This window comes from Lingula anatina, chromosome 1, assembly GCF_051362555.1.
Source record: "Lingula anatina isolate TDL-2025a chromosome 1, LinAna3.0, whole genome shotgun sequence".
Classification (NCBI taxonomy): Eukaryota; Metazoa; Brachiopoda; class Lingulata; order Lingulida; family Lingulidae; genus Lingula; species Lingula anatina.
The window spans coordinates 31,214,302-31,239,301 of record NC_141767.1 but is presented as its reverse complement, the minus strand read 5'-3'; the positions used below and the strand labels follow the sequence as shown (position 1 = coordinate 31,239,301).

Below are 25,000 nucleotides of genomic sequence, written 5' to 3'. Positions count from 1 at the left end.
GGACAGACAAGTTAAACTTTTCTAAATCATAATAGAAATTGCGCAAATAAAATGAATAGACGCACACGTACTCCTGAGTCCAGGATAAAATAATCGATTCTTTTTCTGCATAAGTTTGATTGCTCAAATTACTATACAATTTAAATGAATATATTACAATTATTTCATTTTTAAGGTCAAAATAATTATCCAATTGAGAGCATGATTAATAAATGAAATGACAATCATTTGCATTTTCTCCTCCGTAGTAATTAGTATTTTGTAGTATATATCGTAGCTCACAATTTTCCCCGAAGATAATGTTTTATCGTGATTATCAATGGCTTTTTGCTAATTCTATTTGAATATATATATATATATATATATATATATATATATATATATATATATATATAATGACTGGCCACGATAAAATATTATCTTCGGCGAAAATATATAGATAATGTATGCAAAACCTTTTGTCCAACTTGCATTTCGTGCTGCTCATCGATAATAACACCAGGAAAAATGCATTGTCCACTGGGTGTGCGGTCGCGTACGTGAGTCATTCAAAATGATCAAGGGGGATTAAACCGTGTGGGAAATGAAGTCATGAAGTCACCTTTATTTTAATTGAACTTTTTAATGCTGCGTAAAAACGTATCTTTAATAGTTTATTTTATTTATATTGAGTAATGTATGTTTGTATGTGTGTATTTTAATAATATTGAATAATGACAGTGCTTTGTGATATTTGATTTAAATATACAACACAAAGCCAAGGAAAAAAAAAGAGGACTTTTAATATGCAAGACCACCTACAGATGGTTCACCGTGCGGTAAAAGGCCGAGTGGCGCCACGGAGGGAGATGGTCGATGCTATCTTTAAGTGCGCGATGAATGTTTCCTGGCGTAAAGCGTTTGATGCCTGTTTGTCTGTATACGAGATGTGCCGAATTACACTTTGTTTTTTACCAACAGCGTCATTGATCACAGTACATGAGGCAAAAATCACGTCTATAACTAACTACTTTGTCTTGGTTCAAAAAAGAAAGCTCATGGGAGAGATCGTTGATAGGCCCATTCATGACCAACAGAATGTCTCATTTGGAGGGAAGATTTGATAAGAAATTTAAATTTATCCTCGTGAAAATAAACAGTGCAACCTATATAAAATGCTTACATACAGTTAAAAAGCTTTAGTTCCAACATTGTACATCTTTCCTTCTGGTATGTTACCAATTCTCACTGCGCATAATGAAATAGCCTTTTCCGAAGGATCCCGGTTGATAATACTTTGTAGGCCTTGGTCTAAATATAAAATTATAAGTATAAAATAATAAAAGATCAAGTCAAACTGCACTTTGCAATAATAGATATCATTTAGCAGACTGAAAAAAGTTTGAATGAAAACAATTGCTAGCTGACTGACATTTTGTTGAATACTGAATTATCTCTATTAAGAGAGAAAAAATCACAAAAACGTAGAGCAAGTAAGCATAGAGTAAACAATGCGTTCTTAAATGCCAGAAAGACCACGCCGATGTGACAGGAATATGGTACTCTTGGGAATGGACGTCCGGTTCCTAGCTTATCAATGGCGGATTCGGGGGGTGGGGGGTGGGGGGTCCTTTCGATTTCTGAAAGATGTAACACTAATATTCTCCTCTTGAAATTAGAAGTTTGAATAGTTGGATCATAGTTCTAAACCCTACCAAATGGCACCGCTCGCCCTTCAGCAGGCCCCGAACCTCACGCTGTGTGTGTGTGTGTGTGTGTGTGTGTGTGTGGGGGGGGGGGGGGGGGGGGGGGGGGATCCGCGGACCCCCCTTCAAATAATTGTGGATCCGCCCCTGCTTATGGTTAGTGCAGGTAAAAGTTAGTCGGAGTATTGGGGTTAGTATATGGGACGTATATCACCTGTACAAAGTAACGGGGAACTGACTACCATTCTTGTCATAGTGGTCTTAACGAATCAAAATTAGTCTAGAGCTATAGGCCTCCCCCCCGATGGAAATAAGATTTGGAAAGAAAATCCTGTATAGGACACCTTTAAATTATAATATATTATTTAGTGTACTTAAAGTCAATTGAATTTGTTATGTTTTCTTTTTTAATTGGTAGTTGGTCAACAAGTTACGCGTATTCTTCAGTTTTCTCATTTTACCATTTTTGAAACTCTCGAGGCTATAAATGTCCACATCCTGACAAAAACGATGCCCCTCGTCGGACCCTTTGTAGGCCTAAATGACGGCACATTTTACCTCCAGAGTTTCTAACACTGAAATGACAGCTGAAATGAGGACGAGAATTTACAAAACTTAGGCCTACATGCCGTGGCACTGCCACAACCTGTGTTTAGAATTTTATTTTAATGTATTATAATAAAAAAAATTATTTAAAAAAATACTTTTAAGATGAATCTAAAACCCAATTCTCACAGCTGTGGCACTGCCAAAATTTATTTTTATTGGACCTCGTGGCTGGAGGGTCCATACATTTATGTATTATTATTACCGATCATGGAAGTATGTCCCCTACTTCCATGTAGGCCTATACTCGATGTGACGTGCAGCAGAAATCGCTCTTTCAGTAAGGAGATTGGAAAAGATGAATCAGTGTACCATGCTTTCGTAGCGGACACAAGCAAGCCATTTGTAAACAAATATTTTACTACAGGGACCATAACCATTAGACCATAAGACCGAACATGCCGATAAACTGTGGCTTATGTGAGAAGAAAGCGATACTGAAAAGACCTAAAACGGTATGATCACAGTTTTTGGCTATGAGATATTCTAAACACCTAGAATAGAGACACATCAACACGTTCACGATACTGGGTAACAACAATGGGTTGTCGTCTTTGAAAGTCTGTTAAAATATTTATTTGTGTTGAATTACAATGGGGATGCTTTCATGGGAAAGGGGATGAATTTTTCTTTTTACTAAAAAACAATTTGTGTTTCCAAACATTGCTGTGTATTTGAATAGGACACTAGATCAGCGCTTAAATCTGGGACAGACATACCAGTCTGTTTTGCAGGTGTACATTATGGAAAAGAAGGCTCTCAAAATAGTATTGCCATGTTTTGTGGTCATCTCAGGGATCACCTATGGCACACACACCAGAGAAATACAAAAATTATTATTGTGCGTTATTATTGTTTCTGTTTTCAAATTCAGTACAAAATATGATCTACCATACATGTGGACTATACAAATCGTTCAATTTCAGGATTAAAATACCTGAAATACACTCTGGGTTTTATAAAACAAGTTGTAAGGAAATCCTATCATCTGAGGATATAATCACAGATGTTATGACCCAATCCTGTTTTGATTAATTCAGAAACGCAAGACAGTGAAACCACAGCTAGTGCGTATATAGTTTCGTTTCCCCATTCAAATTTGGCCCAGGACCTAGCGTACACAGTGGAAATTTCTACTGATGACATAATGACCTGGTCACATGAATATTAAATTAGAATAATTAAATGAGCTGTAAATGTTTCCTGATTTTCGTTATATATATTCAGACATGGAGAAAATGAAATGACAAAATCAATTTACATGTGTGTGTGTGTATGTGTGTGTAAATTGAAAGATAATATCAAGCATGCAATAATTAAGAAGGGATACTGTAAAAAGATCAATGATGCATAGAGAAACCTTTGTTTAGACAAGAAAGTATTCGTCATGCTATCAGAAAATGAACTGAATAAAAGGCTGACTGTCACAATGTGCCATCAAAAAAAGTGACGCAGGCAGCATGCCATGCAAGAGCATAATGTCAGCATAATCATTTAAATGCTCATTTGATTAAATAAACCTGACGATCAGATTTCCACTATGGTGTATGTCCATGAAACTCAGAAAAGGGGAATATCATATATATATATACATATATAAATATATATATATAGAAAGAAAAGAAAATGACCAAAGTTGATCTGTTTTCTCCATGTTTAATACAGCCCTACAGCCGGAGGCCTCATCAGGGGCACAAACAGATCAAATACAAAATACAAAAGTGGACTCTAACTACAAATGGACAATGCGATGCGTCGCATAAATTTGCGTGACGTTTGCACCACATCGTGTATACAGGTAACAAAGGAATATAATAAACGTTACGTTATATTAGCTTATATAATAAATATCTGTGATTATATTACAAATATATATATATATATATATATATATATATATATATATATATATATATATATAACAAATAAATTAGTATGTATAATCAATGGTTTTTAGCAGGTATTTTCTGGAATGTCAGCATTTGCTGATGAGTTCTTTTTTTTTAGTTTAGAGTTTTCTGTCTTTACGCAGTTATGATGTAAATTTTTTTTCCCATGGGCAGAGCTGGCACCATTTGGTTATATTTGAGTATGGTTGTGCTTTTCTTAGTATTGTCCATTTCAGTCCATATTTAATTTTTTTGTCCTTAAGAGTCCAAATATAGTTGCTTAATGAGGCACGGTGGCGTTTTGCTAAGCAGTTGAAAGAGGTCTTGTGGATATTACATCTATACTTAAATTCACATTCAAATATGCCAATGTATTCTTTTGTTTAGTTTTCGGTTCTCACTTCTTATAAGTTACATTTTTTCCTAGACATTTGTTGGGTATTCACATTGTTACATAAGATCTTTAACAAAAATAACAATAAAGTCAGCTATAGTTGTATGGACAATATTGCCCAATCATTAAAGCTAAGAAGATTTTTTGAAGAATTATTGTAACAGTATAATGAATTACTGTAGGACTGTTGATAATGTATCAGAAGTAAAAACATGCAACTGAAGAATAAAAAGTGAATGCACAACACACACACACACACACACACACACACACACATGAAATAAATAGAAAATGGTTTGAGGGTGATTTGAGTGGATTTTTTAAAAGTAATTTGGATTTTTAATGGGTGTGGTAGGACTTTTATTTGTCAAAAAGTAGACATTTTCATCAAAAACCCAGGTACAAAAAAAGTTGAAAGATGATGTTGCAAAAAATGTACACATACAGTATTGTTGTGAGCTTCTTCATCTTTAAAGTTAAATGGAGGTATGTACAAGCCTTTCTGAAGTTTGTTATGCCTTCTTTCATCTTAGAAAGATTCCTGAAGTGAAATGGTTTTCATAAAATATCCAAACATCTCTCTCTACCCCCCTCCAAGTCCCACCCATCTCTTAATGTACTCATGTAGAGACATGGGTCATGCTAGAGGGAGTTGCACATGAAGTGTGCCAAGGTGCTGGAAATTAGATTTTAGATTTGTGTTTATTAGAAGAAAATCATTCTGTTGAATAGAAAGTGAAAGATGATTATCACTACACGCTGTCCTCTTGTTGATAATCATTGTTATTTAAGGGTCTTAGCTCCTCCCACTGAAGACATCCACCTTTCAGTGTTAATGACATTTGCAGCTCTTATAGGAATGATACCAGGTTTTGTCCCAGCATCTGTTGGGGTATTAAATTAAGTAGCATCATCTTGTCTTTCTGTTTATCCACTTCAATTAAGAAGGACCCACTTCAAAGCTAGACTCTTCAATGCAGTCTCAATTTAGTTGATTAAATATGAGTTTAGTGTAAAAGTAGCAGCCAATCCTTATGTCCCTATTAAATGCTCAGCACTGCTTCATATTAGGTTATATCACCATAGCGTTTAAGTAGGAAGCTACAAAAGAAGATTTCTAAAAGGGTTCCCTGTGGAATTTCTCTCTCCACCTGTCACAAGATGGGGCATTATTGATGACCTGAAAAGCTATACAATTAAATGTGTCCCACCATTTTCTAAGTATTTGAAAATCAGAAGTATTTTTCACCCTTTCTATATTAGGTATGGTGTATCAGTTGCAAATTTAGCTAATTACCTTGGGAACTGACTGATATGGTGAAGATACATTTTCTCAATCACATTACATGATGTGAATCGTCTCCTTATTTGTTGTCAGATATCAGTGTCACACAATGAAGTTAGGATCTTAATTGTTGTAGCTTTTCTGTCTGGCTTTAGCTTTAAATAACTCTTAAATGGTATTTGAAGTAAGTGGTCATCCAAAATGACCAAAAATCCCACCAGGTGACTTAAAACTAACCAAGTCAACATAAGAAACATATATTGCTTGTATTCCTCTGATGGCCAATTAGGGTTCATTCCCAGACTTTATTGTAGTAACTGTGGATCGATCTAATTTCGAGGGGATTCTCGTTAAATTGCAATCAACTTAAGCAGCTTACGTGTCTGTCATGCCCACTGAAGCTGATAGGGGGTAATTTTTTATCATTTAGCAGCTTCAGGAGACATCTAAGCCGCTTAAGCTGAAAGCAATTTAGCGAGAAACCCCTTGGAGATGGATCCTGTTAGATCAATCTAGGTATGGGACCCAGTCTTAGTGTCAAGCATGAACCATAAGCCTTGCCTCCCTGATCTCACTGAATAGTCATAGATTTAGAAGTTTGCTGTATACTAGGAAAATATAAGCTTGTTACAGGTGGAGAGTAAAGTTTAAAAAAATTTTGATAGTTATTTGGTAATTATTAATAGATATACCAATCACTGCTTGACCTTTAATGACCTTGTTCTGTGTCTGGATGCTCATCTCTTTAGTATGCACCAATCAAAAACATGAATATATCTATGTGTATTAAACTTAACAGATAATAAACAAAAAAGACTTAAGACAAAAGGCCAAAGGAGTTTTCAGCTCCAATTTTATGGTTTAGTTTATTTGCCAATGTTTCTCTTATTAAAGACTTTCAAAGAATATTCAGACTATTTCTGTTAATTTATATCTGTTATAGCTTAAATTACTATTACAATAGTTTAAGTTAATCTAGTTAGTTGTAGATATTTTATGTTATTAGCACTCAGACTTACGTGAAGCACAGTGTGAAGAAAGAAATAAATAAATAATAATAATTATTATTATTATTAAAAGAACTTTCCTTATCTTTTACCAGCCAAAATGAATTGTCCATGGGTAAAAGTTAATTTTCTTCTCACGAATCATTGCTTGACCCTTCCCTAAAGTTGAATTTGATGTCTTCTTTCATTTTTAATTCAATTATTTTGTTCCAAATGACTGTCCTGTTGTTTAGAATGACATCTGCTGTCCTTGGCCTTCACCAAGCATGGCCATGTGTTCACCTCACAGTACAAGAAAATGGTGCTGTGTTTTGTATTGTGGCCCTGTGTCATATATGTTACAGATGTTGAAAGCTATCATGACTACCTGACATGGCTCAGAAGATAAAAATGACACTTATGCTTCAGATAAAGAAGCATCTTTAAGCTCTGAATTAGGAAAAACAAGACACTTTGCAGGCGATATTGCTTCAAAATTGGCAAAACCTTGTTTTGTATTGCTTGATGCAGCACATACGCAGTTGTTTACGCAGGAAGTTTCACCTAGATTTTGGCTTTGCCGATGCGGTTTCCACTTTGCGTAAACACTGCCATTGTTATTTACTGGTTTGTTTACATTTGATAGATTTGATAGTGGATCAGGGCACCAAAATTTATTTCAAAGTCTGCCATGAACTGACATGGTATGTGTATTTGCGTTTTTTTGTGGATTACATAGAAATAAAAAAAGATGCAAGATTTTAAGAAATTGGTAAAACCCTTTTATTTCCAAACTGAATTTTTAGTTGACAGAAACCTTTATTTAAAAAACTTCAGATTATTATGCTTATAAAGATGGTTGTGTTGGGTAATTTAGAGTTGAAGAATACATTAGCAGGAATATAGTTATTTTAAAAATTGGATAAAAGAATGTCATTAAGAAGGATAATTTAACACCACTAAAGGCTAATACCCTTAAAATACCCTAATACCCTTAAAAGTTTAGAATTTCAATTTTTCCAATTTCATAAAGAATTTACTATTTTATAGGTAATTGATGCAATTCTTTGCTAGTTTTTCCAATTTTATAAAGAATTTACTATTTCATAGGCATATGTTGCAATTCTTGAATTTATTGATGAAGAACTGTTTTCAGAAAATTGTTTTGAATTTAATTGAAATTAACAGTGGTTGATGTGAGATACTTATTAATTATCCAGCTCAGCCAAGCCTTACAATACAAGGTGATTTTATGGTAATAGTTGTACATTGGCCTCTGTCCTTTATTTTGATGGCTGCTTAGCGTTCTGGTCAAGATTGCTACCTACGAGTTAAGGGTCCAATTACTACTTCCATGTCAAAAAGTGGAAGGCAACAAATAACAGGAGTATGCAGCATCACCCCGGGGGATGACCTCATTGCTTTAGGGTGTGGTATTGTATCCAACAATACCTGATACCACCAAGCTTCTCTTATTTCACTCCAACACTGCACAATTCCGTAACTGAACAAATTTACCATTTTGCAGCCAAAAAGTGCTCAGTCTGCCAGAAAAATGTTCTCCTTCCCCTCAGCTATCGGGGTGCAGTTATGAAAAGCTTCTCCATTGTTGGGTCACAGTAATGAATTGCTTTCCTACTGAGGCCTTGTTCTGAAGTGAGATAATTTGTATTGAGTTAAATATGGGTCCCGTTTGGCTGTTTTTAATGTGTGCATCCCATTGGGTGCTCTAATGACTCCAAATCATATGTTATATTGGATCCAGAAATGAACAATCAAAATAGATTTTCTTAATACTAGAGCAAGTTAACTTGGCAAAGTGGTTCTGGCACAGGTGTCCTTGGATAGAGTCTGTCGGTCATTGGTTTGAGAGGCACAAAAAGGAAGGCTTTTTATGGACAGACACTGTTACCCCATTCACACTACAGTTGCAAAAATTGGCATTTCTATAATCTGAATTTTTTCGTGAGAAATTCAATTCTGTTTTGCGTTCACACTTTAAAGTGGAAACCGCATCGGCAAAGCCAAAATCCAGATGAAACTTCCTGCGTAAACAACTGCGCATGCGCTGCATCAAGCAGTACGAAATGACTACATGTTTATTTCTCTGGAATTTTTCCGCTTTCTACTGGGGGAAAAAAACATTGTAAAGCAAAACAAAGAATATTTGGACAACCCCGCCTATATGGCACGCGAAGTAGGCTTTTTGAGAAAAGTATGTTTCCCGACATGTACTGTGCATGCCGGAGATATCTCCACACTGTTTACTTCCGGCTACTGATTCGAACCACGCTTAGAAATCCACCTCGCTTGCAGGATTACGAAAATTCGAATTACAGAAATCCTCTTGCGTTCACACTACTGCATTTATTCTAATTGTGACCTAATTCGCAACTTATCCGGATAACTGAGCATAGTGTGAACGCAGTATGTTTCATAACCAGTTGAATAAGATTATTTTTATGCACTGATGTTAGTCTGGTTGTAGAAAAAACCAGTTTGCCATTTTTAAGGCATTTAGTCAAGTGGGTGGAAAGTTTTATCTTAGAGACTTTTTGTGAATATGGCAGTAATGTTGATTGGTCAGAGAAAATTATTGATTGTGGTTATAATTTAATATTTATAATGTATTGTCCATAAATTCTAAGCACTTTTATTGCTAACACAATAACTTCAGTTTGAATGCTATTGTCTCTGTAATCTAGCTAAGCTTATCCATGACCATGAAAGAATAGTTGGGTTTAAAGATGGGCCCTTTAGGTATCATTATGTTACCATGTTGGTATGAAGCTTTTATTTTATCACATTTTCTGAATGCCAGCATTTATTTAAAAATAAGAGTGATTATGTTATCAAGTACTTTGTAAGGGAGTGTCCAAAATTGCACTTTTCAAATGTCAAATCTGTACATTTTTCCTATAAACAAAATAACTTAATTTTACTTACAAATTGGCATTTTCTTCACAAATTGGCATTTTTCAGTGCTATAAAATATGTAGTATTAGATTAACCATAAGATTAAGGATCTTTATTTAAATGTATTAGATTAACCATAAGATGAAGGATCAGTATTTAAATAATAAGAATGATTTATTATATTGAGACCTGGAAATTATGAGGAAAAATATGAAGTACATAATGTAATCATATAAGTGGAGCAAATAATTTAAGAATGTAGTACTGTAATGAAAAAAAAAAGCAAAGAAAACCATTAAGTAGAATGTTGTATTTATAAAGATCAGATGATAAATGAAAAATACTAAAAGACAATGATGAATTGAAATGCACAAAATTAAGCTGAACAAATGTAAATAATAGTGTAATGAAGGAAAAATTGATGACAATAGATAACGGTATGAGAAATAATGGAGAAAATCAAGCAAACCAAAAAATTAGAAATTTACTAATATTAATATTAGTATGATATAAGCAGGGGATAGAGGTAAGATCTAATGTGCCAAAGGGTTAAAGAAATGGAGCGTAATAATTTAATATTTCCCAAGCTGCCATGAGAAAGTTAGGTGGATAGCTTAGTCTTGTAATAAATAAGAGAGGAAAGTTGAAATTATGAAAGTGGACCTAAGCCAATTGCTTATAAACTGACCAAATACAGAGGTTGTCAAAATGAATAAGCATTGTGATAGCTAACAGAAGTAAATTGACGATTGAGAACAAGCAGCTGTGAGAAGAGAAAAGGACAAAGTGGATAAACATACCTGCCCCCTGGCCTGTCATGATAAATACCTTCATGACTGAAAGTTTATTTTGTTAAAACCTGTATTTTGCATACAAAAAGGTACACCAGTATTTGGGCAAGTGGATTTTGTACTTATATTTGGGTGGGCCATTTGTTGTTTCATTTCCTGTTATCAGTACATATTATTACATAAAAATTGACAAAAACATCTTTGTGCACTTTCATTGGTAAATAGGTTGCTTATCATTTTAGCCTGTTTTAACATCATTTTATCAGTAATGACATTTATTTGTCTGTCCATATAAATGGCTTTGCTGCCTTGTTTTAATTATATGATATATCAATTATTAATCATTCATGGCAATTTTCTTTTTCTGTCCAACAATTTCTTCTTTTTTAATTTATATTTTTCGTTTTTTTTTTTTTTTAAATTTTGTTCATAGGTATTTACTGCTCAGGAACTTAATCTGTATTTTATTAATATTTTTACCACAAGGGTTCTTAACTGTGTGCTTAAAGCTATTAGGCCAATTGTGAAAGGATACAATATACACATCTTTTTTGAGTGCCTGAAGATTAGGCAGATTCAACAAATCCTCTTTTGCTATTTGTTTGGAGTAATATCTTTGGTGCAATTTGTTGGACACTTCTTTCTTTCAAACCCATTTCCTAGCCATGTAATAGAATACAGCTCTATCAGAGTTGACAGGCTGGAGTGAAAGACTCAGCTTGACATAAAATAAAATTGTAGTCATTTTTTGAGAGCAGATGATCTCGGCATATGCCCCATATTGAATGTCAAAATGAGCAGTTCCTTCCTCCTGCTGTGTCTTGATAGCTGGGATAGGATTTCAAAGCTTCACCAAGACAATAGAATTTACAAATGACCAAGCTTTTTACAAAAGACTCTGAAAAGAGTGAGAAAAAAGGCAAGACACTTGTGATGGCTAATATGGTAGTGAAACAGCTTGACAACAAAAAAATGAAAATGTAATTTCTCTCATGTAGGGTAGGTGGTATGGCATGTTCAAAGAGGTATGCTGGAAACGTGGTGTGTTTTCGTTGTAGGAAGTCACAGCAACCTGCTAACAAGAGGACGATTTTTCACAAAATTAGCCTTTGAGATGTACAACCATTTAGTGGCATAAACTGATAAAAATTGATGGACTGTTTTATGAGTTTTGTTAGTAAATAAAAGGCCAGCAGTGATGGCCCCAAGGCAACAGTTGGAAACCTTTTCATTTTGCACAGGGTCTGAATACAGTTTGAATGAGGGAACATTTTGCTAGTGGGACACTTATGATTGCTGCTGACTCAATAACAACTGACAAGAAACTCTATACTAATCAATGTAGGGCAGTTTTTTATACCCCGTCCTCTTTGGTACAAAATGCCTAGCAATATAGTTAAGAGAGTGTGTTAATGAGTTTGTCAATATTTTCAACTAAAAAAAAGTCATAGTTGCTAGAAATACTAAGCAAGTCTGATGAAATGGTAGTTATTGTTACAAAGAATGGTGTTGATAAAATATTGGATAAGATATTTTATACTGCAATGATTTGTGTTAAACTTGATGAGTATTTAGCTATTTTGATCATTTACTTTTGAGCTTGCTTTATGAAGTTAATTACTTCTTAGAGCACTGTGCGGGTAAAGTGCCAAAGTAGCTGTGAGTTTGCCTTGAGTTAGTCATAAAATTTTCTAATATACAAGTAGTACACTGGGGTGGGTAGTACGCTTAGAATATTTACAATAGGGTAGGACTTGGTTGAGATGAATTGATTAAAGAAATCACAATTAATCTGTCTGTTGTCTCAGAGATAGCCAGAGGCAATGGGTTAATATGAGTTTTCACTGCTTGTGAGGAGGCTGATTCTTATGAACCTAGACAATTTATTTTTCGTCTGGTACATTCAACTGTTGTAATTTTGATTGGAAAAAAGCTTGAATGGAATACTGTAACAGCCACGTTCATAAGTTGTGGTCGGATAACTCTCTCTTTGATAGGGCTTTTTCTGTGAGCATTTTATTTGGTATGAATTAGTCATTATATTATTGTAAAAAATAGAATTAATAAATGGTGGCTTTATTTCGAAATTTTAGAAATATGTTGTCCTGTTCATTCCAATTAAAATTATATATATGAAAAAAAAATCAAGAGAAAAGAATTTTTATCAGCATGAAAGCAATTGAAAGTTTTTAAGCTTACTTTTTCTTTTTGGATGGGGTTTTAATTTTTTGAAATTTTTTGAAATTGGGTTACTGTCTTCTTGCAAACATCAAATTCAAGAAACATGGGGAAATTGGGTTACTGTCTTCTTGCAAACATCAAATTCAAGAAACACTTGCTGACAAATGACATTGAGATCGAAGGATCAGATATTTTATCAATCTTACTGCCACTCAGTAGCTGCCAGTTCTGTAATTTATCTTTGCTTCTTATAAATAAAATTAGTTTTTCACCTGGAAGTGACTTGCGTTTGCATGGTAAACAGTTGGTCAGACCATTGATTACCATGCAGATCCATCTGTTCACAAGTTTTTAATCCTGTTTATTAAGGTGAAGTGCCTGTGCTGGGTTCAACATAAATCATGTGTAACCATTGCCTTAGCAGGTTTATTTGCATTGCCATTGAATTAATGTGGTTCTATTAAGCATCCATTAATTAAGTTATAAGAAATGAATACAGAATGTTGTTCTTAGGGATGGTAAATTACGAAGTGTCACTGGCTTTTGTGAATTGTGTTTGAAGATTACTTGAAGCCATGATGAAAGTATCTGCTTTCTCTCTGTGGCTTTGGAGGACTTGTCTTTTTCAAGTAGAAGATACTGTAGTTTTGTGAAGTGGACAAGTTATTATGGCCTCATCATTGGAAAGGAGACTGTTTTTTTTATAAATATATACATTTTTACTGTGGTGAAAAACATTATTTTCGATTTGAATTGTCTTGATATAGATGCTGCAAAGGCCTATTTTTTAATGGAAATGATAACTTATGCAATAAGCAATTTATTAAATTACTTCTTATAATTGCATCATGCATTAATGTCCTCTAATTAATACTTATGCATAGAGTATTGTACTTAAAGGCCAAGGACAAGTAAAAAACATCCCAACCAAAAGCCCACAAATTGAAGGATGACAGTTAGAAGTGGCTGCTGTAACATCTTTGTGGTTAAATGAAACTGTTAATGTGACTGACAGGCGCCAGAGCAATGAAGTTGGGTTTTATTGCTCTTCATATTAGGCCCAGACTAGATGATGGAGTTGAACTGTTAAGAATGAAAATGTTTGTCACAAATGAGAGGAATAATAAATGTGGATTTAAGGTAACCACAAACTAATGCTTTTACTTGGCTTTTAAGCTTTTACCAGTCTTTCATTTTTCTTTTTATGTGATTTATCGAGCTGCTTGAGTACTTTTTGGTATCCTTTTTCATCTTGCCTTTTTATAACTGCTAAAAACTATTAAAAAATGGAATTGACCCAGAAAAAGTACTTGTAAATTAATATTGATTCAATTTTTCATAGATTATGTTAATAATATTTACATACTCTTGGTATACTCAAGTCTAATACCACATTTGTGAGACAAAGGATGATAGGACATCAATTTAGATGTGTTTCATATTCCATTAAAAGGAATGTTATAAGAAAACGAGAGATTATAATTTAAAATTAGCCATAGATGTTTGAAAGGAAAGTGATTTTTTGAAATTCCCAATTTGAATATGTTAAAGAACTGGTATCAGACTAGCCTTGTCACTGTACCACACTAGTCTTGTCATTGTACCGCACTAATCTTGTCATTGTACCTGACTGATTTTGTCATTGTACCAGCTAGTTTTGTCATTGTACCACACTAGCTTTGCCATTGTACCAGACTAGTCTTGTCATTGTACCAGACTGATTTTGTCATTGCACCAGACAAGCCTTGTCATTGTATCACACTAGCTTTGTCATTGTACCAGCTGACTAGTCTTGTCATTGTACCACACTAGTCTTGTCATTGTACCAGCTGACTAGTCTTGTCATTGTACCATACTAGTCTTGTCATTGTACCAGCTGACTAATCTTGTCATTGTACCAGCTGACTAGTCTTGTCATTGTACCACACTAATCTTGTCATTGTACCAGCTGACTAGTCTTGTCTTTGTACCACACTAGTCTTGTCATTATACCAGCTTACTAGTCTTGTCATTGTACCACACTAATCTTGTCATTGTACCACACTAATCTTGTCATTGTACCTGCTGACTAATCTTGTCATTGTACCAGCTGACTAGTCTTGTCTTTGTACCACACTAGTTTTGTCTTTGCTTTTTTTGCAAAATGGGAGAACAGGAAGTCTGTGTCCCCTAGGACTTCCAGAGTTAATGGATTTTAGACTCCCTTTTGGTCAAAAAGTTCACATTACACAAAGAAACATAAAATTTACACAGTTATTTAACTTGGGGTGAAATAATGATTTAAAAGTAGGGAATACTTAAGTCAAAATCTGCATGTTTCAAGTTAAGTTATTTTTAAGAACATAGTGCTGGCGTTTGAAATGCTTGGAGGAGTATAATTAAGATCCATTAGTAAAAGATTGTGGAAGAAAAGCTTGTGAACAACTAGACCCCTTGTGGAATGATATTTTATGTTCTGAGTGCCAGTCCCACTATGGTATTGCAACAAGACATTATGACGCAGTGTTCCCTTGAAGGTTTAACACAGTGTCTAAAGGACACTTATCTATTGGATGATTTTGAAAGGTGTTTGAGCTTCAAGGCATGGTGAAACTCTGTTCCACACTTAAGAACTAACCATTCTTTTTACTGCTTTTTAATTAAATTAATGCATTCAGACCTTCTGGACTTCTTGACTAGTGTTGTACTGTTTATAAGTTTAGCTGTTTTTTGTACTCATAGCATTTCTTTTTTTTTTTGGGGGGGGGGGGGGATGCGTATATAGGAAAATATGTAAAAAGAAAGCAAAAGTATGACTAACTTTTTCATGACTTTGAAGATAATTTCATCAGTGGAATTTTGGGGGGAAACTTAGAATAGCCATGAGAGTGATCATGCAGAATGTAAAAGATTGATTCTCACAATGGATGAAATGATGCTAGTTTGTGTAGACCACATTACAACAAATGAAGATTATTAATATTAGTTGAAATACTTTAAAGTAGTTAGGCATCATTGATCTAAATGACAATTCCCATGAAAATTGCTGTGCAAGAAATATAATGTTTAAATATTCCTATTAGCTAAAATATTTGAGTGAATTCTTGAGTTCTAGAGAACAGAATCTTCCTAAGGAAAATATATGCTATAAATTAAGTCTTGTGAATAAGATATCAAGAGTTGGGTGAGTTGTGTCGGTATCCTGGATATATTGACTTTTATAACTGTACTGATTACATTTTTTCATTGTAAAAATTAAAGATTATCAGAGATTTATTTTACAGACTGCATTACTAAAAAGGAATTGTTTTAATTAAAGGGATAACAGCTCTTCATATAAGATCTATATTTTGCAATAAATACATTGTAAGCAATTCATAGAGATATATGATAAAATCCATTTTACCACAGTGGTTATCGCAATTATTTTAGAATCTGTGCGTGCCATCCGACCATGTGACCTCCATAGATAGCTACCCTCTGTAAAAATATCTTAAGAGATTATAACAAAAAACCAAACTTTTTAGGAAAAAAAAAAAAAAAACAGGGCTAACTTTGAATGTCAGGACTGATTCATTTACCATTGCTAAGTATGGGAAAATTGTTGTTTACCCTAGGAAATTACATTTTTTTTTTGGCCAAAATGAACAGTTGTTATCCTTTAAATTTGTGTATTTTGATTTTTTTCTATCCTTGGTTTTTGGTACACACAGGTCTACATATCAGGCACACCTGTATTGTGGTCCATGTCTTCTGTTCCACCTGTCTAACTCCTTTAACTTCCTGCCTGTCAGCAAACTGCAAATTGAGCTGAAATAACAGCAAACAACAGTTTAATAGCAACAATTTGGTGTTTCTTTGTAACTAATATTCCTCTGCTCTACTTAGCACACACAGGACATATTATTACAAATGCACAATTTTGGTCAGGGCAAAGCGATTGCCTTTTTATGGGTGTCCTTTTCCCCCTGAAGACAGGTTTAAAATGCTGGTGAAATTCTACCTAATTGAGCAAGCGTCACTTCCAGTTTTTCCATTAAACAAGTGAGTGAATCACAAGAAAGAAAGTCACTTCAAATTTTCTCATCACCAAAATAATGCCTGTCATTTTAAAGTGTTTTGAAAAGTTATAAACAAGTCACCAACCAGATGTGTCCTGCTCAATTTCATTTCTCCACAAAGACAAGTTAATAAGAGAATTTGAAAGAAATTGGACATAATTTCCCCATAAAACTTCAGGCACCTTTTTATTGAGCAGTCAAAAGGGCTGTAGACAATGAAAAGAACAATGTCATGAACTTTGCTCAACTTTGATGTGTGGTACTGCATTGAAAACATATTTTTTGTGGAATTTTGTTATTTATTTTTTTAAAAAGATAACACTGTGGATTTTCTTTTACTGCACTTTGTGGTAATTTAGATGTCTTGTGGGTGACATTTGATTCATTTTCAGCACATGTAAAGAAGAGATGGATGCCTGTAAGAGTAAATGCTTGAATGATGGTCTGAAATTCAGAAGTAGGATATAAAAGTGGAAATGCTTATCACACCTAGACAGAAACATGCAAAACTGGAAGCTCATTAAAAGTTTTGTTCAATGAGGGTGTTTAAGAAAATGTGCAATCAGAAAAATTCTAAGGCATACATATAAATGAAAATCTTGGTTGGAATGACTATCTGTTTTAACTTGGAAAAAAAATTATCAGCAAACTGTCTCTTTTATCTAAATTAAAGCCATATCTAACATAGGAAACAAGGAAACTCTTTTATAATGTGCACATACTACCTCATTTGGATCACTTCCCCATTGTATGGAGCAGCTGCACAAAACTAGAAGACATACACAAACTTCAAAAATGTGGTGTAAGAATCATTTTAGATACACCAGAAAAGGAAGCCAAGAACCACCCATCAATTGAACTATTCAAGAAACTGAACTGGCAAACAATTTATAAATAGATAGAATTCAAGAAAGCAACAGTAGTTTTTAAATCACTAAATGGACTTTCACCAAAATCCATTAGGGACTTACTGGGTACAACAACCATAGACACTACAGGCCATGTCAAGTAATAAGGGAAATCTCTATTCACCAATTGGTAAACATAAAGACATACTATGTACAGGTCCTATACATAGACTTGAATTGACATATGGAACTGCATGAACTCTGACATTAAAAAACTTGGAGACTTTTACAAATGTTTAAAAAAATCAAAAGTAAATTTTATTTATATACTAAATAAGTTATATAGTTTTTAGATTTTTACTTATATATTGCTTTATTATTACTATTATTATTATTATTATTATTAATTTGATTCAATTTTACTTCATTGTTATTTAAATTTAATTAATGTACTTATTTTTTAAAATAACAAACAATATTATAATCTAACCCCTCAGCGGGCCATGTTTAAGATAAGTGTATACACTAATGGTAAGTGTAGATAAGTGTATGTCATATTTACCTTCTTAATATAAACTTTAAGTTTATTATTATTATTATTATTATTATTATTATTATTATTATTATTAATCATTTGAGTTGAATTATTGAAAGTGTTATCAGTGACTTGGGAACCAACACATTAAGACAGAAATTCTTCTTGTTATTTGGTCAAATTGTCTGATTTTTTTTTTTTTTTTTTTTTTTGTGTGTGTGTGTGTGTGTGTGTGTGTGTGTGTTTTCAGTCACAAAGAAAAATGAATTATGAAAGTAATATTTGTGTGTGTTATAAAACAACATGCATTTTACTTTTTTTTTTCAATTTTTAGCATTTGATACATTTTTATTTTGGTTTTATTTCTTTGATTTTGTTTATATTTTTGCCATTTTTTGTGCAGCCATATTAACTGCATTACTTAAGCTTGGATTTTTAAAATCCTGTGCAGGATTTTTATGTCAAACGTACTTTTCTTTGAGAAGAAGAGAAAAAATTTCTCCTACTCAACCCATCCTTGCACTTGGATCGAATGTTTTACACTATTTGTAATTAAATAACTTAGTTACAGACTCATTTAGACTGCAATGATCTTTCTGACATTTCAGAAGAAATTATTGACATTTGGTATTTTGTTTGAGGCCTTTTGTCTCTTTTTAGGTGTGAGTTGAGAAAAATATCCCTGCAAGATGTTTAGAAAAAATTACTTGAAGATATTTTTTTCAAACTTTTATAATATACTTTCATAAAGTGCAATGTTTTTGATTTTTTCCCCAAAATTTAGTTTAAAAAAACTCAAGTGTCTCTGTAAGTGCCTTGCAAATTCATACCTTCAACTAAATGGGTAATAAAAATGGGCCCAAGTAGTTCATTAGTATTCATTGGCCATTTCTCTGCTTTATTGATCTTTTTTTGCATAGAATCGGGCAGTAACAAAGTAGGAGCACCTGTCAGTGCTTTGATAGTTATGGCTATATATCTCAGCGTGCTAGGCTATTTAGAAGAAGTGTACTTTTTTGAAGAATGGATACCTTGAGCATACTCTGTGTATGTGTACCAGGATTGGATGCTTAAAATTGATTGTGTTACTTTAACTGTGGTAATTTAAATCATTTTTTGTTGCATTTGAAGATTCCCAAAGTCTTATTTTTTGTGTCTTTATATACTGCAAAACTAGTTATTCTTCCCAATTCCAAACTGAAAATTGATAAAGCCCCTGAAATAAAAGTACTTGGATGTTGATATCATCCTGAAATGTAAAAGAACACACGGTGGTCATAGTGAGGGTCCTGTGATTTGGAACTATATCTTAAGAATTAATTCATATGATGAAAAAAGAATCAAACCATGACAGGTAAAGCAATGACTCTTGATAGGATTTTTTTTAGAAAGATTCCATTTCATGAGAAACCATGGATAGGATACCTTACAGATGTATGTGAGCAAGTTGGCAAGTCAAATCATTGTGACTAAACTTGATCATATGCCACCATATAGTTCCTAATAGCATAACTGTGAGAGATAACAAAGGATGTAATTTTATATTTCTTGAAAAATAATATTTGAAAGAATATTTTCTGCTTTCATTTTCTGCCAACGACCATTTGAATAATTATTCTATTTATTGTATGTGAAGCAGTAATGTATACATATTGCATCATTTAGGGAATTTTAACAAACTGGAGGTGGGATACATAGGTCAAATTTACAGCCAGAAATTTGAAGAAGATGCAGTTTTAAAGCTTTTTTATGCTGACCGAGTGATTAATTTGGTTGATCCTTTGGCATGTTGACTTATTTTAATCCAATAAGAAACTGGTAGTGGTGATTTTTATGTGTAACAGGGAATCTGCGCTTGCTCCATATTTACATTTCAATGTTTTTTACTCTTATAATATTGTTTTTAGTCAAAACACATGAATATAAGAAAAAAGTCATTTTTGCCTGAGTTACCACCTTTTGATACAAATGCAAAAGAAGAACTGCCCAAGAGAATTGAATATTACTCATATATCATTCAGAATTTAATAAAAAAATGTAGCAAATGGTATACCAACACAGACACAAAGTAGTGGTAGGGATACATCAGGTGTAATTCCAGCAAGGTTGACAGTGGAAAACTAATCAGAAAACACTACTTCTTAGACTCCATGTGATGAAAATTATTAAACCTTGACATTCCATGTGCTTTCCCAAATGAAGAATTGCCATATAAAAGAAGGCTGAAATTAGCTCTGAAAGTTTAAAATTTCTACTCACTTTTTTTCACATGTTGTTCTTGAAGTAGCTTGTTGCACATATATAAGAAATTTTAAGTTACAACTTGAGAACATAAAAGGTGAGTTTTCTGTTTAGCCTAAAGTGTGGTTTGAGTAATTACTGTATTATAGTACTAAAACTTGAAGAAAAAGCAACAACCTAACTTGGTCTTCATTTAAGCTTTTTTCATAAGTTGGGGCCATCGCCTAATATTCAGATACGGGACCCCAAGTGGGAATAAGTATTGTTTATGGTAAATCTATGTAACAGTAGTGCAGTGAGGCATGGGATGTTCTAGAAGGTAACGTACCTGAATCTTGAATACAGTCAGCTGAGTCTTGTTCTATTTGCTAGCCATGGCTTAATTAATATCAGTTCCACTAATAATAAAGAAGGCTGTACCATTGAAGTCAAAATAAGTTCAGGTGGACCTAATATCTTCCAAGTACCAAGACTAACACATTATAATTATATTCCAATTAGCAAGATGCTAGTGTCAGGGTATAACACGATTTGTGAAGTCTAAAAAAGATCTTTCTCTTGTGTTATACCAGGTAATTGACATCTGCTTTGCTCCTACTAATTTGTCTGCATCTGTCAGGAAAATACTGCATTGCACTCTGATACCAACTGGAACCCATCAACCTTGAAATCGAAGACTAGTTTAGATATTGGAAAAGATGTACACCTAAAAACTGACTGAATGTGAAAGTGGGGGGAGGTGCCCAGCTGCTGCCACCAACACATTATATCAACACAACAATATGTCATATATAAATACCTCAAAATGTGAATTTATTGATATGTTAAAAAAAAGGATGTTATAAATGTGTGAAAATAAAGCTTAAGGAAACTTATGTTCATTGCAGACTTTATGGTATTATATGTTTTCCTTGAAATAAATACCAGGGGCGGATCCAGGATTATTTGAAGGGGAGGGGGGGGTCTGCGGATGCGAAGCTGAGTCAGGACCCCCCTGACCCCACCCCCCTCTAAATCCGCCACTGAATACTAGACTACTTCTACTAGTATGGATAGTCATTTTTTAAATGTTTTTGATAGAATGAATAAATAAATTATTTTTTATGATGAAATCACTGAGGATCAGAATGACAAGTGATTACAGTAATGACTTGATCTTTTCAATGGGGGGAAAATTGTGAATTTTACAGATCCTGTATTTTTTAAGTCATAATTTCTTAAAATAAGAGCATTCTTATTTAGTGTTTGCAACAAAATTAAAAAGCAGATTACCTTATTGTTCTATTCTCTGCATTACAAGCACCACAAATTCTATAGAAAAATATAATTTTTATGATTTTAAATTGATGTATCTGAAAGTTATATATTTTTGCCCATTTAAAAGATAGTCATTACCTTATTTATCTAATACAGAAAACTTCATGAAGCATAAATACATAGCTGGGATGCCCTCTGTCCCTGAGGTTTTAATGTGTATGTTATTATGAGCTAAAAATATTTGTATGTAATTTAAATACTGAAATTTAAAAGCGAAGTGTAGGATTGGGTTGACTAGAGTACAGCATTTTTCCTTGATTGAAAAAAACAACATGATGGACTGGCTTCAACTTTGGCTTAGTTATATTAAGATGTCCACTTACTAGTAGGTCATCTGACAGATGTTTTTTTATGTATTACATATTGTAAATGCTTAATTTTATCCACAGAACTTTATTTTTGCAGGGAGATGCTCTGTGTAAGGACTGCTTCTTTTGGGCATTTGAGGAAGAAGTTCACAAGACCATAATAGATGCAAACCTTTTCTCCCCTGGTGAAGTTGTGGCAATAGGAGCCTCTGGTGGAAAAGGTTAGTGAGAAAAAACAGATAATGTAAAAAAAGATAAGTTGCTCAGACAGATTATACTTTGCTGTACTGCTATTAAAATATGTTCCCTTTCACTTGAACAAAAGAGTTCAGGATTTGAAGGTCAACATTTAAACTGTTTTGTATGATGGAAGTGACATTATACTCACTTTTCTAAAAAAAAACAAAAAAAAACATGGAGGTATATAATGGAAATAAGAAATGTAATTATTATGTCAAAGTTCACTGTGGTAAATGTCACAAATCTTTGATACCGCTGACTATATCAGTGGTCATTAAGCAGAAGTGGACAAGTAGCAGAAGTGGACAAAATTATGTTCAGTATGCAGTTAAGAGTTGTGTCCTGTATAACAGTGCTGAAGAGAATGGCAGGATATATATATATATATATATATATATATATATATATATATATACTCCTATGGCCCACTCACTGGTGTTTGTGGTTACATGTCTATTTTGTCCAGTATATTTTAAGGGTGGCATAATGCCTTGTCCTAAGGCTTAGGGGAGAGTTTGGTAACTTTTGAGGATGTTGGTGTTCACATTGCAATCATTCAAGGAACTGTCTGTCTTTAAGATCATGCAGTGGTATTGTACATTAAGGCAACAGCAACAAGCATCAACATGTGTCATATCCGTCAAACTACAGACTGTAGGATGGTATCCTCACCAGATGTGTTGTCATTTGTGCAGACTGTCAGCATCTTCTTTGAGGGATGGATGAAAAACATCGCAAACAAAACCCTGAATTTCCAAATCTACAGTGTCCAAGGAGTATTTAAATTACGCTGTCTTTTTTGAGCCAACAGAGTAAGAGCAGTTACCTAATTGAGCAGTGTTAGCAGTTTCTCATCTAACACAATCTGAACAAACATAAGAACATCTTGGAAATAAAGATGAAAGTGATAACTTATATATAACTATATACAAACTGGATCTCTTGGAAATAAAGATGAAAATGATAACAATAAATAAACCAATCTCTCCTTTCCCTTTTAAAACTCCTCAATCATTTTGCCTCATAAGTAGTGGGTTTATCTGTGGTCTTTTGCTTTGGAGCCATGTTCCAGTGTTTACATCCCTCTTTCCACTGTAAGAACCTTATTTTCTTAGAGTGGTACCACGTTAAACTCTAGTAAAATGTATGTATATGTCAACCATATTGCAGCATAGCTACTTGTGGTTGATGTGACAAAGAGTATTCTAAGAGTGGGTAACCTATAACAGAAGTGAGAAAAAATGATGACTTAACAAGATTGACAGAAAATAGTAACAGACGGAGAAATGGTGAAAAATAGTCCCACCACGATTTCCTATCAAAATTGACACTTGTCAGAGAGGACTAGTAATGTTCACTGACAATCATCCTCATGCTTTGACAATCGTCTATGTCCAGCACATTGCTAGCATTTTCCCTTCTGAAAGATCTTGTTCTCCCCTTGAACTTCAACGCAGGTTTTGGGAGGAAGGTCACTGGGGTTACCCCACCTGTTTGGTCACACTGTCTCCTTATACCCCCTTTACACTGGACGGCGTCCTTTCTGCGTCCTTTCTGCGACCATGAAATTTGACATGGCTGTGGTCTTAATAAGGAGGCACGAGCATTGATTTGGTATCAGAATGAATGCTCAATGATTGGCCAGTTGTCGGCACGTAAAGTATTATAATTCTTTAACTCTCAAATGGGGCCGAACTGCTGGACGCAGAAGGGACGCCGAAGGGACGCCTGCAGGCACGCACACACATGTGCATGCACAAATACACACACTGTTCAGGCAATTTCTGTTTTGGCTGTATGCCATGTACGTTTACTTGCAATTGAAAAAAATTTTATACTTTTCAAAATTCACTTATCTCAGTAACTGATGTGTCCTTTGTTCGTTTTCTCTTAGTCCCCACTCAGTTTCAGATAATCAAGTCTTGACATTCACACAAAATAAAGCCACTGTATGCTGTAAATGCAAGTAGGAAATACTACTAGATGCACGCGAATTGATATTAAAGGTAGAAATGCTCACTTTCTTCAGAAATGTCACTTGATTGAAAATAAAATGTTTTTGCAAAGGCAGACCAACATCCCATTTTAATTATCTTCTTTTTTTTCAGATTCCACAGTACTGGCATATACATTAAAAACATTAAATGAGAGATATCACTACAAACTGGATCTCATTTTGCTATCCGTTGATGAAGGGATTACTGGCTATCGAGATGACTCACTTGAGGTTAGGTTTTAAGTTTTGAAGTGAATGTTAATTGTACCACCAGCATAGGCTTGGCGGTACACATGGTTTTAGTCCCACCCACATGTTCTGCCAGCTGTGCCACCAACTCACTGTTACCGCTTCTCCTCCTAGACTACAAGAGCCTGTGATCCACATAAATTTTGGGCTTTGTCGGTGCTGGGGTCTAGAGGTGGCACTTGTTGCAATGCACCCTTGTCCAAAATTTGCAAAATTAAATGCTAAATATTTCCCAAACCGAAGGAATTATGGGAAAAAATTCTACAGATGGCTGACCGAAAAACCATATGTGGAGATTTCAAATATGCCCTTCAAATATTTTCTAAAAATAGGAATTTTTTGCAGAAAAAAAATTATTTCTGCTGAGTTTCAGAAACTACACAGACCTTACCTATAATAATATGGGCAGGTGTTACCCTTAGGGTCATCTTTCATCTTCGTGAGTTTGGGGTCAATTGTGTATTTTCATGGGAGTAGCGTCCATAAGATGCCA

At 34.0% G+C, this 25,000-nt stretch overlaps 1 protein-coding gene across 1 annotated transcript in view; it reads left to right on the top strand.

Moving 5' to 3' along the window:
* The first annotated feature begins 2,562 nt into the window (after window positions 1–2,562).
* LOC106155967 (cytoplasmic tRNA 2-thiolation protein 1-like) overlaps window positions 2,563–25,000 on the top strand; it is a 30,581-nt gene continuing 8,143 nt past the window's right edge. Inside the window, exons 1-3 of the mRNA XM_087000859.1 lie at window positions 2,563–2,746; window positions 22,120–22,243; window positions 24,371–24,489. Coding sequence (XP_086856985.1) covers window positions 2,690–2,746; window positions 22,120–22,243; window positions 24,371–24,489 — 300 coding nt within the window. The 5' untranslated portion in view covers window positions 2,563–2,689. The remainder of the gene's footprint in view (window positions 2,747–22,119; window positions 22,244–24,370; window positions 24,490–25,000) is intronic.